Genomic DNA, 15,169 nt, shown 5'->3' with positions numbered 1-15,169 from the left:
TACGTTTAGGGTGAGGATAAGGGTTAAGGTTAGGGTTAGGTTTAGAATAAGGGTTTGGTTAAGGTTAGGGTGAGGATAAGGGTTAAGGTTAGATTTAGGTTTAGAATAAGGGTTTGGTTAAGGTAAAGGTGAAGAGTTACGTTTAGGGTGAGGATAAGGGTTAAGGTTAGGGTTAGGTTTAGAAGAAGGGTTTGGTTAAGGTTAGGGTGAGGATAAGGGTTAAGATTAGGGTTAGGTTTAGAATAAGGGTTTGGTTAAGGTTAGGGTAAGGGTTACGTTTAGGGTGAGGATAAGGGTTAAGGTTAGAGTTAGGGTTAGAATAAGGGTTTGGTTAAGGTTAAGGTTAAGAGTTACGTTTAGGGTTAGGATAAGGGTTAAGTTTAGGGTTAGGTTTAGATTAAGGGTTTGGTTAAGGTAAAGGTGAAGAGTTACGTTTAGGGTGAGGATAAGGGTTAAGGTTAGGGTTAGGTTTAGAATAAGGGTTTGGTTAAGGTTAAGGTTAAGAGTTACGTTTAGGGTTAGGATAAGGGTTAAGGTTAGGGTTAGGTTTAGAATAAGGGTTTGGTTAAGGTTAGGGTAAGGGTTACGTTTAGGGTGAGGATAAGGGTTAAGGTTAGGGTTAGGTTTAGAATAAGGGTTTGGTTAAGGTTAGGGTGAGGGTTACGTTTAGGGTGAGGATAAGGGTTAAGGTTAGAGTTAGGTTTAGAATAAGGGTTTGGTTAAGGTAAAGGTGAAGAGTTACCTTTAGGGTGAGGATAAGGGTTAAGGTTAGGGTTAGGTTTAGAATAAGGGTTTGGTTAAGGTAAAGGTGAAGAGTTACCTTTAGGGTGAGGATAAGGGTTAAGGTTAGGGTTAGGTTTAGAATAAGGGTTTGGTTAAGGTTAGGGTGAGGGTTACGTTTAGGGTGAGGATAAGGGTTAAGGTTAGAGTTAGGTTTAGAATAAGGGTTTGGTTAAGGTAAAGGTGAAGAGTTACCTTTAGGGTGAGGATAAGGGTTAAGGTTAGAGTTAGAGCTAGAGTTAGTAAATTGAAATGTTACTGATAGTCTGTTGATAATCTGTAGAGCATCTACAGATGGACTATCCAAATAATGTGAATCAGTGGAATCAGTGGAAGTGCCCTTGAGCAAGGCACTTAACCCTAGTTGCTCCTGTAAGTTGCTCTGGATAACAGCGTCTGCCAAATGATTCAAATGTCCAATATATAGGATGTTCCTAGGTATTATGAAATCTGGAGGTAGACATGTCCTCCACTTCTACGGTTCAATAAATTGCATCGCTCCCTACCACTACTCACTCCCACCTCGAGCAGTCACGTGACTTGTCATAGTATCTTCAGAAATACACTATATACACACAGTACGCCAAAAAGGATTTGAACGGGCATGATGCAACTTAAAACGTTGAACATATCTCCATCAAACAGTAAAAGCTTGTTACTGTAACTCTGCCTGAGGAGAATTCCTATCAGGTAATAGAAAGCAGCGTACCAACCCCACACACTCCCAGTAATGGCTTAATGAGAGAGGCTATGTCGCTGCAAGGGTGCGCACAGGGAGCCAAGGGGATTGTGGGCGCTGAGACGGAGCAGAACCTGCCCCTCTCTCTCTCTCCTGGCCTGTTCGACAGAGTTAAAAACTGCAGCCGGTGCCTAAATACCTAACTGACATGTTACTTTAAGCTAAACACTTATACATCTTCCCCCATGGTTAGCCTCGACTCCAAGTTTTTCCCTCTCTGAACAGAGGGATAAATGAGACTTGGGGTTATGGTAACGCGGGACTACTAACACATCATTTTAGGGAATGGGAACCATTCGCGATTAAACTAACTTTCTCACATGTGGAAGGGCATTTGGCCCATCATTTTCATGTGGTTTTTAACTACTACTGTAAACTTCTGTGCATTATGTATGTCAGTCACGACCATCGAAGGTCATACCACCAATTGGCAGGCCTCGCTCTCTACTCTGGGATTTCCTACATAACATCCTTTCACGTTTGACATTGGAGCTGGTAGCAGTGGTGTAGTGAGACAGAGATTACACCGAGAGAGATCAGACAGATTGGGTGGGGGCTGGGTGGCTTCACAATCACTTACAGCAGACAACCTTGGATGCTTTCCTACACTCGGGCATTAGTCACAATCAACTAGAGGCACGGGATCCTCCTCCCACCTGGACTGGCTTACCTCTCATGCTCCCTTTCCTCATAAAGATTACTGCACCTGTACATAGCCCACCTATAATTTAGCCCAAACAACTACCTCTTTCCCTACTGTATTTATTTTATTTATTTTGCTCCTTTGCACCCCATTATTTTTATTTCTACTTTGCACATTCTTCCACTGCAAATCTACCATTCCAGTGTTTTACTTGCTATATTGTATTTACTTTGTATATTGTATTTACTTTGTATATTGTATTTACTTTGTCACCATGGCCTTTTTTGTTGTTGTTGCTTTTACCTCCCTTATCTCCTCATTTGCTCACTTCGTATATAGACTTGTTTCTACTGTATTATTGACTGTATGTTTGTTTTACTCCATGTGTAACTCTGTGTTGTTGTATGTGTCGAACTGCGTTGCTTTATCTTGGCCAGGTCGCAATTGTAAATGACAACTTGTTCTCAACTTGCCTACCTGGTTAAAACAAAGGTTAAATAAAAACATTAAAAAATAAAAAATAAATCCAACCTGCCTGTCCTCATAACGTACCTGGGTCATTCCACCAATTTGGGCTTTACATTTTTTTTTTACATTCTGTCATAAAGAGCACAAGTTCAACTTCATAAAAAGTGAAAGAGGATTGACAGAGGGACATGTCAAAATGCTGAATTTTGGTACTTTAGTAAGTCCTTATTCATATTTTAGAAATCGGATTTATCGAATTCTCCATGTGGTCTATATTAAATGGCACTTCATTTAATTTAACAGGCTTTTAAAATTCTATATTGGTGCACAATTTCAACTTAAAATATCAAAGCTTAGTGAGAGAGACTGTGTCACTGCAAGGGCGCGCACAGGGAGCCACTTACAATTGTTTTTACCCACCTACCCACCTAGTAGTACCCACCCACAATGCACCCTCTCACAAAACAGGAACTTTGGCCGTAGAGATAAAAATTACTAGAACAGCAAAAGCATGTTATCTTGCTTTACTCCTATGGGTACACTCAATATGGCTGCCGGTCCACCCATTGACATGAATTGGAAAGCCTGTTGTAGTATAACTCTGATTCAATGGCTGTGGCCTCATGAGCTGGGAGATCTATCTGCATTTTATCCACTCAGCATAAAGACAAATGTGACCTTTCACAGCATTTCCAGTTGACATTTCCATTTTTCCATTTTTAATCGGGGACCATCCCCCCGGCTCACTCCTCCTAGTAGTTAGTTATGTATTATTAAGGTGATTGAGGCCCATACTGAGCTGAGGGTCGTTCAATCTAACGCCACTCAAACAAACAACTGATGCTCCTGAGTCTCTCTCTTACTCAGTCACACAGCAAGTTAGTTGTTTGTTTTATTATGTTTTATTTTTGTACCAAAAGTAAAAGTATAAATAATTTCAAATTTCTGGTATTGAGCAAAGCAGGCGGCACCATTGTCTTGTTTAAAAAAATGTATGGATAGCCAAGGGCACACTCCAACACTCAGACATCATTTACAAAAGATGCATTTGTGTTTAGTGAGTCTGCCAGATCAGAGGCAGAAGGGATGACCACATGTTGTCTTGACAAGGGTGTGAATTGGGCCATTTTCCTGCCCTGCTAAGCATTCAAAATGTAATGTGTAATTTTGGGTGTCCGGGAAAATGTATGGAGTAAAAAGTACATTATTGTCTTCAGGAGTGCAGTGAAGTAAAAGTAAAAGTTGTCAAAAATATAAATAGTAAGTAATGTACAGATACCCCAAAAACCTACTTAAGTAGTACTTTAACACCACTGTTAAGAACAAATTCTTATTTACAATGACAGCCTACCCCGGCCAAACCCAGACAACGCTGGGCCAATTGTGTGCCGCCCTATGGGACTCCCAATGGGACTCCCAAACCAAGGACTGTAGTGACACCTCTTGCGCGGAGATGCAGTGCCTTAGACCGCTGTGCCACTCGGGAGTCACTGATATTTTCTGTACTTTTAGTCAGGCTGTCAGGATCAGGTCCCTGGCAAGGCAACACATTCTCTTTGGTAGAATCTCAATACTTTCCACTCAGAAACAGTTTTTGCTGAGCTGAGGTACTGACGTACTTATTACACAAGGTTTTCCGTTAGCGCCTCCTGATTTTTAACAACCAGGACATTTTCGCATCAATTTCAGGTCTTAAAAGGATATGCAGTCCCCCAGAAGCTCCCTGTATATACAAAGCAGTATCTCCCGTCAACTCTAGCCTACACAAACACAGGCCACACAGCCTGCCCAATGGAAATGTCACAGGTTAATGAGCGTGATCCTCCACTCAACACACGGCCCCTGGGGGGCGTTTGATGGGGGTTTGACGGCCTGAACTCTGTGACTGGCCCCAGGTTTATACAGTATGTCCAGAGTTACAGACCCTGTAGGACTCATTAACATGGAGACGTCTCTCGACGCCACCATCATCAGCAGACAGGAGTTTACCCCTCAGGCTCTGTCCCAGTGGGACAACCCCCCATCAAACAACCTTCACATAACCATCACACAACACTGACAGACCCCATTCTCATACACACTCGTATATTCACTAAAATCAAATCAAATCAAATTTTATTTGTCACATACACATGGTTAGCAGATGTTAATGCGAGTGTAGCGAAATGCTTGTGCTTCTAGTTCCGACAATGCAGTAATAACCAACAAGTAATCTAACTAACAATTCCAAAACTACTGTCTTATACACAGTGTAAGGGGATAAATAATATGTACATAAAAAGATATATGAATGAGTGATGGTACAGAGCAGCATAGGCAAGATACAGTAGATGGTATCGAGTACAGTATATGAGATGAGTATGTAAACAAAGTGGCATAGTTAAAGTGGCTAGTGATACATGTATTACATAAGGATGCAGTAGATGATATAGAGTACAGTATATACGTATACATATGAGATTAATAATGTAGGGTGTGTAAACATTATATTAGGTAGCATTGTTTAAAGTGGCTAGTGATATATTTTACATCATTTCCCATCAATTCCCATTATTAAAGTGGCTGGAGTTGAGTCAGTGTGTTGGCAGCAGCCACTCAATGTTAGTGGTGGCTGTTTAACAGTCTGATGGCCTTGAGATAGAAGCTGTTTTTCAGTCTCTCGGTCCCAGCTTTGATGCACCTGTACTGACCTTGCCTTCTGGATGATAGCGGGGTGAACAGGCAGTGGCTCGGGTGGTTGTTGTCCTTGATGATCTTTATGGCCTTCCTGTAACATCGGGTGGTGTAGGTGTCCTGGAGGGCAGGTAGTTTGCCCCCGGTGATGCGTTGTGCAGACCTCACTACCCTCTGGAGAGCCTTACGGTTGTGGGCGGAGCAGTTGCCGTACCAGGCGGTGATACCAACCCACTTAGACCCACTCTCATATGCGCCACCAGCGTGGAAGGCGCTTGTTTTGTTTTTACTGTATGCAGTGAAAGGTCACACTTTTTGGTGGGGCTCTTAGATGAGGGTGTCGATGGTGTTGAGACAGGGTGATAGAGCCATTTGTCATCTCTGGATGTAAGCCAAATCAAATCAAATCTTATTGGTCACATACACATGGTTAGCAGGTGTTTATGCGAGTGTAGCGAAACGCTTGTTTGTTAAGTGCTCATCGCTTAGAGTTATTGAAGGAGCTATTTGTCAGTCCAATTACCCAACTCATTTAGCTCGGGGATACACTGTACATGTGATTCAGCATTTTGTTTTTGTCTAATTCTCTTCAGAAATACGACTCCAGGTTCGCCTGTGTTCGTTCCTGTGTTGGGGCTGAAGGTTTGCAGGTTGGTTAGTGCACAGTACACGGCTCCATATATCGCGGACGGGCGTTAATGTGTTCAGGAGCACTGATGTGTTAACGTCTAGAGATGACTGCACTGTCAAAGACATCCCGTGTCAAGAGTTTTAATTGTTCACTGTACACTTTCCCTCCACAAGGAGGGAGGGATGGAGGAAGGTGCTAAGATCTACCATGGCGTCTAACCATATTTCACCTCATTGTAATTTGTTATTCATGACAAGATTGCATTGGATATTGAATTATATTAGTCGGAGTGAAAATGTCACCACTTACCTACCCACTGATATTTCACTGGGGCCAGCAGGCATGGCGGGCTGTCTGCCCAAATCATAGTATTAGGCTGTGTCTCAAATGACGAGAGCTCCATAAGCCTCTGGTCAAAAGGAATGCACTATATAGGGAAAAGGTTGCCTTTTAGGATGCAGCCAGTGTCTGTCCTGTCTGCTCTTACCACTCGTGGATGGGCGGAACACCCACAGACAGAACCCGGGCAACTCTCTGCCCGATCAGGCTCTTCCAAAAACACTGCGGTGCATTAATGGAGTGCATGCTAGATCTGAGAGACTTTCAACAAGGCCCCGCAGAGTGAGTCTCTGTAGGGGGCAGTGGACTGTAGAGGAATTCCAGCCCTGGGGAACTGCTCCCCTTAGAGGTGTGCCGTGTCCCTACAAGTGTTATAAGCCTAGACTACATTCAGTGTGTGTGTGTAATTCTGTGTTTGTTCTATGTCAGTAAGCTGCTCAGACCTGCAGAAAGCATTTCTGCTCATAATTTCCAGTGGAGCTCTTATTGGTTTAACAGAATCCGTTCATGTTCTGTAATAGTTGTAAAAGCTCTTGTTTTGTGTGTGTTTGGGATGGATGCTGGTGCGTAAAGGGAGGTCTGCCTACCAACACAGCCTTTCTGAGGATATTTACATGGTCCCTTTGATTTGTACTTTGTGAAGACTATGAAAATACAAATTTTCTCGGGGAATATAACATTTTGCGTTATGTGTGAATATGCTTGCTCGTTTCGGACATGCAAAGAAACTGTGGAAGCATTGGATGGCATGTTTTCTGCCGACTCATTCATCCTGAACAGATATTTCTTTGTGATGAGTATTTCCTACCTGACTTACCTGGTTTCCTCTCTTCTGATCTCTTGCTTTGCAGTTGTGTGGCTGTGGGCTGCTCGGCGTGGGCATCTGGCTGTCTGTGTCCCAGGGCAGCTTTGCCACCTTCTCGCCCTCCTTCCCGTCGCTCTCCGCTGCCAACTTGGTCATCGCCATCGGTGCCATCGTCATGGTGACCGGCTTCCTGGGCTGCCTGGGCGCCATCAAGGAGAACAAGTGCCTGCTTCTGAGTGTGAGTTATGATCTCTCTCTCTCTCTCTCTCTCTCACGCGCACACACACATATTAAGTCCATCAGGCTGCTGCAGCAGGAGGTGGAGGGGGTCTGTGCTGTACAACTGGGCTCGTTCAGAGATTATTTACAGCACTATCGCTAAGAACAGATAGGTTTCGCACCTTGATCCATTAGTGGGGAGGGGTGTCTGTTCTGTAAGGAGAAGGAGACAGTGTAGCATCAGTTTTTTTCTCGTTCCAGGCTGGTAGGGTTGTTTTCTGTCCTGGGTGGGTGGTGTACAGACCTAAGGTTCAGGCTGACTCTGGATCTATATGTCAGAGGGCCTAAATATAGCATAGCCAACAGGCAAAGGGACTGCCTAGTAAACTACCTGTTGGTGCAGACAGAAATGGTGGTGTGGAAGACCAGGAAACATGTAATGCAGGAGGCGGGAATCACGGATCCCAGAGCTGTGCTACTGGGGCTGTTGTGGGCTCGGCTGGCAAGTGTACAGTATATGGGGGGCTGGTGTACGATCTGGAGGACTGTGTAGGGGTGTGGGGCATCAGGGGGATTCTTTACAGTGGACGTGGAGGGGGGCTTGGTTCTAACTTTCTAGGTCTGTTTAAATGAAGTAACGTTTGTGCTTTTAATGATGTAACTATTGGGCCAACAAAGACATTGTTAAAATAAAACAAATCTCACATACACACTCACAGCAGCCTTATTTGTATTACTCTTCAAATGGGTCATCAGTAGAGCAGCCAGGCTAACGAGCTCAACGGGGAGTTGAATCCTCAGTAAAAACCTCAGGGGTTCAGAGAGAAAATTCGACCCGAGCGCCAGCCGCTGCGGGAGTCTCCCATTCTGAAAATGAACAGTAACCCATCGGCTCTCCTCCATGGCCGTGGTCACAGCCTGATTGAAAGATGTGTCAGTGTGAGGACATGTGTGTCACTTAAATGATTGAATTATGTAGCGCTCATAATGGCACATCAATTGCATTGGTAAGGAAAAAAATTGAACGCCCTGAATTATTTAACACAAAGAATAGTCTTGTTTGTCTCTAGACTCATGTTGTTCCTGAAAAAGTCTCAAGAGTTTTCTCAAGTTTGATTTAATCAGCAAAGTTTAAAAATAGGTTTATGTAACTGGATGTGAAACTTTTTAAATCAACTTAAAAATGAGAGTTGCGGAATATCAAACATCTCCAATCCCTTGGAGAAGCTAGCACACGCCTCAGTTAAGAGCATACCAAATCCTCCACATCAGCACAGCGGTAGGTATACACTACCTACTTTAACAACACGGAGAGACAGAGAGAAAGAGAGGGGGGACAGAGAGAGGAAAAAAGAGAGAGAGAGAGAGAAAGCGGGAGAGAGGGCCTGGATCTCAGTCAGAACACCATAGTGATAAATAATGAACTCTGATGTAAAAGTTTCATACCACATCTCTGTTAAGTCATATCAGATTGAGCCAACGGGTATTTCATATTCGCCCAAACCTGGGATGTTTTGAACAGTCAGTCTTTCTATCTGTCAGTCTGTCTGGAAACATCAGAGTGAAGTTAGCCCTCCTGGGGGCAGCCAGATCTGAGGTACCGGTCTGACATATTATTTGTGAAGTTCTTCTGTGAACAAACTCTCTTTGGATTAGAAATATTTGAAATAGATAAAGGTCAGAGAACCTTTGCCGTCAGGAGATTCAAGCTAGGCTAGACAAGTTGAAAGAGCCCATCGCAAAATTCAAGGGAAGATTGAAATGTGTAACACACTCGGCTGACATTGCAGACATGAAAGTGGGTGTATGAACGCACAGACACACACGTACACCCTCACACACATACTCAAACAAACACACTCACACATACATCGTGTCTGTTTAAGCAATCAGAGCACCCACATTGTGTCTATATAATCTGAAACGTTCCACACCCGGAGGAGACATGACGAACAGACTTGTGGGACCTGTCAACAAAAGACAAATGCTGACCTGGCCACCTACAAATTCAATAAACAACTGTCCGTGCAGTTTTCACTGTGATCCTTTTTCATATGTACCATGACCCAAATAATACATCCAAAACAAACAGGGCAAAATGAATAGAACTCTCTTCAAATTGAATTTCTGAATCTGCCGGTTGCTGAGCTCCCATGCTGTGAAGAAGGGATAGAGTCAGTATTTAGCTGAAGGAGTGAGGAGATGCTGGGCTACGTGGGAGAATCTGTGGAGAAATTAAACCTCCTCCTCGGGATGTTCACTGGCCCCCAGGCACTCACTCACCTTATCTCCATCTCTCTCCCTCCCCCTCTCTCCCTCTGTATCCCTCTTCCTCTGTCTCTTCATTTCCCTCTCTTGCTCTCTCTCTCTCTCATTCTCTCCATCTCCTCTCTCTCTTGCAGTTCTTCATTGTCTTGCTGATAATCCTGCTGGCAGAGCTGATACTACTCATCCTGTTCTTCGTGTATTCAGATAAGGTAAGGATACTTTAATGTCCCCCATGTTAACTTATGATACTGTATATTATATGATCCCATGTTACACATATGAATGTAAATGTGCCGAACGACATCAGAATTCACTTAGCATGTAACTACTTACCATTTATTGACGTGAAAACGCTGCATGTTTGCACACACACACACACACACACACACCCCAGAAACCTCAAGACACAAATGGTGTCACGTACATAAGCATGGCCCAGTTGTTCCATGCTGAGAGTGTCCTCAGTCTCCTCTTTCAAAGACACTTGTCTCACGGCGAGAGGTTAAGCGTCTTCACCCCACTGGGCTGACCCCCGGGGTCAAAAGGATCACAGGTCAGCCAACAAAATGCAGTCTCACCCCTGGCCAAATGGCTCAGTGTAATTAGTCCTTAGCTCTGTCTTAGCCCCACTCTCCTGCTATATGTCCCACTTACTCTGAAGCTTTAGATCAGCGTTTCCCATGACCCTTAGGGCATGGGGTGGGGTTTTGTGCTGCTATGTATGGCCAGGGTCTGAGAATCTGAGAACATTGGATGGCATGTAAAGCCCAGGAGGTTATTGACAGCCATGGGGGAAGTCTTAAAATCAACCTATAAATGTCCCCAGATAGATGAAGTAACCAAGCCTGAGGCAAATGTTTTGTGTTGGTCAAATGGATCAGCAATAAAATGGTCCTCTTTTTCCAGGGACATTGTGTGAGCTAGATTTTTATTATTCTTTATATTCAAATTCTTTGGACATGAGGTCATTGTTCAAAGTCAGCCTCTCCGACAGATAAAGGAATTCATTTAGCAGTTAGCACCCAGTTCATTCAGAGATCTGGATCTCTCCCCGTCTCCCATGCATGCAGCAGGCATGCACCATTAGGAATAAATATGTCTGCCATCTATAAGCGCCATCTTCAGATATCACCAGCTTAACGTCATAAACCCAAACTAAACCTTTCCAAAGGATCTTATGGGAGGGTACTTGACTTGACAGCAGTGCAGCAGTATGAGATAATCTGTGAAGGTGTGGGGTGATCATCAGCCAAAGAAGCCTGGGCTCGTATCCACAAAGCATCCCAGAGTAGGAGTGCTGATCTGAGATCAGTTTTGCCTTTTATATTATCAAGGATGGACAGGGGAACCTGGGCCCAAGGAGGAGTGCTAATATAGGATCAGGTCCACCCGTCCATGTAATCTAAAAGGCAAAGACATTCCTACTGAAACACTTTATAAATACAGGCCCTTACCCTAGATCAGCACTCCTACTTGGAGAGGATTTGTAAATACGGGCCATGACGTTTTTAGCTGTAAGGCCCGACTTTAGGCTTTACTGTCGTCTCAAGGCAGGTTTATGAGTCCTCCATCTCCACAGATTGTGTTTGTATCTCCACTTGCACATTAAAGTTAGATGAAGTGATGATAACACTGATGGCCTGAAATGTATCAATGAAATGTGAAGCTGTTACTGCAAATGGCTAGTTATTGAATGTGGCATTTCTAGCTCACATCAGACCAGGAATGGTTCAACACAGGATTTTTTGTTTTACATGAGGCTACCAGGCTTGAGGTAAATTCTAATTTAATTTGAAATTCCAATGACATTTTTGAATGAACTCATGAAGTGGATTTACGTTCAATTCAAATTTCAACAATCTTTAAGTTAAGGAATTGGAATAAGTCTGTTTGAATTGGAATTGAATTGGAATTTGTTTATTAAATTGAATTGGAATTCATTATGTGTACATTTAATTCACTTAGTATCAAATGTACTTAGTATCAAACATTGACTGAAGGATTTGTTTTAAATCATTTCAACTTGTATTTATATTTTTCCAGTATAGCTAGGCTGTCTGAACACTAACATTATTAGCCTAAAAGGCTGAGGCAATTGAATTTGAGATCTTGTTTGTCGATAATGTTGAATTGGGAAATTAATTCTTAGAATTTATTATAGACACGACAACAATCACATCTAATACAGGCATTGGTTGAAGCTCAGTGTTAAATTAAAATCTCCCTATCATCGTATCTAAGCCAATATGACACCAATCTCGATGAAAATCCGTAAATCAACTTTATTGGAGGTACACAACACACACTCCCCTTTCAACACGTCTGTTATGGAGAACCTCATACCTGATTTTTTAACCCTTTGATGCGTACGATCACATTTTTGTGATCATTGTTGAGTGGTCCTGTCAATGTTCCAGGTGAATGGAATAAAGCGGACTCAGGCGCAGGACACAGGTATAAGTAAAGCCACGATATTTACTCAATATCAACAATAATCCAACAAGGATAAACATGAACAATCCAGAACACGGAACACGGAACACCTTGACAGAACAATCACGCACAAAACAAAAGGGGAAGCCAGAGGGTTAAATACGGAACATGATTATGGAATGGAAACCAGGTGTGTACAATGAAGACAAAACAAAATGAAAATGAAACATGGATCGGTGGTGACTAGAAAGCCGGTGACGTCGACCGCCGAACGCCGCCCGTACAAGGAGCAGCTGAAATGCCAGCTGAAATGCGGTCTTTCTCCATCTCCACCCCTGACGTGGAAAAGTGGTACCCTTGAAAGGAGTGTTGGAAGAACAGACATGACGTACAGGTCATGCTCCAACAGTCGACTAAGCACCCGGCATACCAGGGACACATGCTCGGCGCGCGTGTGGCGGAGTATATTAGAATGTCATCTATATACACCACCACACCCTGACCGTGCAGGTCCCTGAAAATCTCATCTACAAAGGATTGGAAGACTGATGGCGCATTCATCAACCTGTACGGCATGACGAGGTACTCATAATGCCCAGAAGTGGTACTAAATGCTGTCTTCCACTCATCCCCCGCCCGGATATGCACCAGGTCGTAAGCGCTCCTGAGATCCAATTTTGTGAAGATGCGTGCCCCATGCAATGACTCTGTCACACCGGTTATGAGAGGTAGCGGGTAACTGTACTTCACTGTGATCTGATTAAGACCTCGATAGTCAATACACGGGCGTAAACCTCCATCCTTCTTCTTCACAAAAAATAAACTCGAGGAGGCAGGTGAAATGGAAGGCCGAATGTCTCCCTGTCCCAGAGATTCGGAGACATATGTTTCCATAGCCGCCGTCTCCTCCTGTGACAGAGGATACAAGTGACTCCTGGAAGGTGCTGCGTCTACCAAGAGATTTATCGCGTAATCTCCCCGTCTATGGGGTGGTAATTGAGTCGCCTTCTTTTTACAGAAGGCGAGTGCCAAATCGGCATATTCGGGGGAAATATGCATGGTGGAGACCTGGTTTGGACTCTCCACCGTAGTTGCACCCAAGGAAACGCCTACACACCTCCCTGAGCACTGACGGGACCATCCCTTGAGAGCCCTCCGTTGCCACGAAATAGTGGGGTCATGTGAGGCCATCCAGGGAAGGCCCAACACAACAGGAAACGCAGGAGAGTCGATCAGAAAGAGACTAATTCTCTCCTCATGACCCTCCTGCACTATCATACAGAGTGGAGCTCCCTAAGAGTGACCTCCCTATCCTATCTAAGGCATGTACAGGGAAAGGAACATCAACAGGAACAATAGGGATCCCTAATCTATGTGCAAAGCAACGGTCAATAAAGTTCCCAGCCGCGCCTGAATCGACTAGCGCCTTATACTGGGAATGCGGGGAGAACTCAGGGAATTCTATAAACAACAGGGAGCTCTGGGTGAGTCAGGTGCCTACTCACCTGGGATGACCCACCAGCGCTCCGCCTGCTAAATCGACTCCCTGGGGAACCTCCCCAGCACCGACCAACAGTGTGCCCACTGCGGCAACAGGTAGTGCAGGGAATGGTCCCCCCTCCGCTCCCCCTCATAGCAGCACCTCCCAGCTCCATCAGCGTTGGATCGGAAGTGCTGGGGGATGGAACTGACGGACCCCGATCCGGACGTCCGCGGGACGCCAACAGATTATCCAGCCAGATGGATTGGGTTGCCCGATATGGAATAAACCATTTTAGGGGGGTTTGTGGGGGAGTTCATTTCATTTGTAGAGGGTTTTCAAATCCATGGGGGAAGATATATTGGGGGAGATATGATGCAGGAAATATTACTATGATGGGGGGCATCATAGTATTTAAAAGCTAAATAAAAATAAAACCCCTGGAAAGGGGCAACCCTGAGGTACCATAGTCTGATGCCGCATTCAAAACAACTGGGAACTCGGATCTCCAACTCCCGACTTCAGTGTGTTCAAGACAACTGGGAACTCGCTTTGAACATTTGTCCAACTCGGAATTCCAACTTGGGAACTACAATTTTCCAACCTGAAGATCACCAATGTCATGATTTGATTTTTCAGAGATCCTGTTGTCTTGAAAACACCATAAGTCAGTCGAGTGAACCACCCCCTCACCTCATTTTGTTACAACATCTTTGGCCTGACAGACGCTTATTTGACAACCAGAATGCACTGTATGGTGTCAATAAACATGGCGCCACACATAGCTGGTAAATAGCTTAGCATTAGCTCATCTTAATCAGTAAAAAAGTATTTTACACGTGTCCATTACAATCTATGCAATAATCGGAATGCATGATTTATCAGCAGAACTTGAAAATGTGAATAAAACAGTAAATACATTATGCTCCATACATACTGTACATATGATATTCTACAGTAGAAACGACAACACTATATACAGAAAATAAGGCACGCACTTTGAGAGGAACGCACACATATCCAATGTTATTATTTGTAAGAAAAAATAATGAAGGCAATGCGGTTGCCAGCCAGAAAATGTGGCAGGGGGGAAAGTTTGTGGAAGGGCCTGTTCTGACTATAGATGCGTTAATGTCTGCATACTAAATCTGGGGAAATACTGGGGACGTGTTTTGGCTCTAGTCGAAGAGAGAAGTAAAGCCTCAAACATAAATTGACCCCAACACTGAAATGGGCTACTTCTTATGTGAATTAATGAGGAGGCTGAACACACCTCAATTCAAACTGTTCGAAAATAAAACTTGTTAGAAAATAATTTGAAATTGACGAATTGAAACATAGCCTATAGATAATTAGCAGACAGCGTGCCTTGGTTTGGTGGCAGCGTGGGTTAACTGTCCTGTTGCGTAACAATCACATTTTTGGACAGTGAGTGTACTCTTACGTCACGTGCATAAAAACTCACACTCTGGCGACCGTTAGAGACATTTGGAACTCAAACGAAAAGGTTAACAGGGTCGTTAGCGTCTACCTGGCTCAAATTCGAAACGAGACAGCGTCCATAAAGTTACCACTGGTCCTAAAAAATGCAGTATTAACTAAGTTTGTAGGTGCAACAGTTTTTATTAAATGTATAATTTATCGCTCTCACGTGCACATTTCCGTCTGTTAAGAAACAACGATGTGATACC

General features: G+C 43.8%; 1 protein-coding gene across 3 annotated transcripts in view; it reads left to right on the top strand.

The window, feature by feature from the left end:
• LOC139407218 (tetraspanin 9a) overlaps positions 1–15,169 on the top strand; it is a 270,678-nt gene that overhangs the window by 227,941 nt on the left and 27,568 nt on the right. For all 3 annotated transcript variants that reach the window (XM_071150801.1, XM_071150810.1, XM_071150791.1), the window contains 2 exons: positions 7,125–7,316; positions 9,700–9,774. In XM_071150801.1, the coding sequence (XP_071006902.1) occupies positions 7,125–7,316; positions 9,700–9,774 (267 nt within the window). The remainder of the gene's footprint in view (positions 1–7,124; positions 7,317–9,699; positions 9,775–15,169) is intronic.

Source organism: Oncorhynchus clarkii, chromosome 1 (genome assembly GCF_045791955.1).
Source record: "Oncorhynchus clarkii lewisi isolate Uvic-CL-2024 chromosome 1, UVic_Ocla_1.0, whole genome shotgun sequence".
Classification (NCBI taxonomy): domain Eukaryota; kingdom Metazoa; phylum Chordata; class Actinopteri; order Salmoniformes; family Salmonidae; genus Oncorhynchus; species Oncorhynchus clarkii.
The sequence above is the reverse complement of the archived record's forward strand: the minus strand, read 5'-3'. Positions and strand labels throughout refer to the sequence as shown.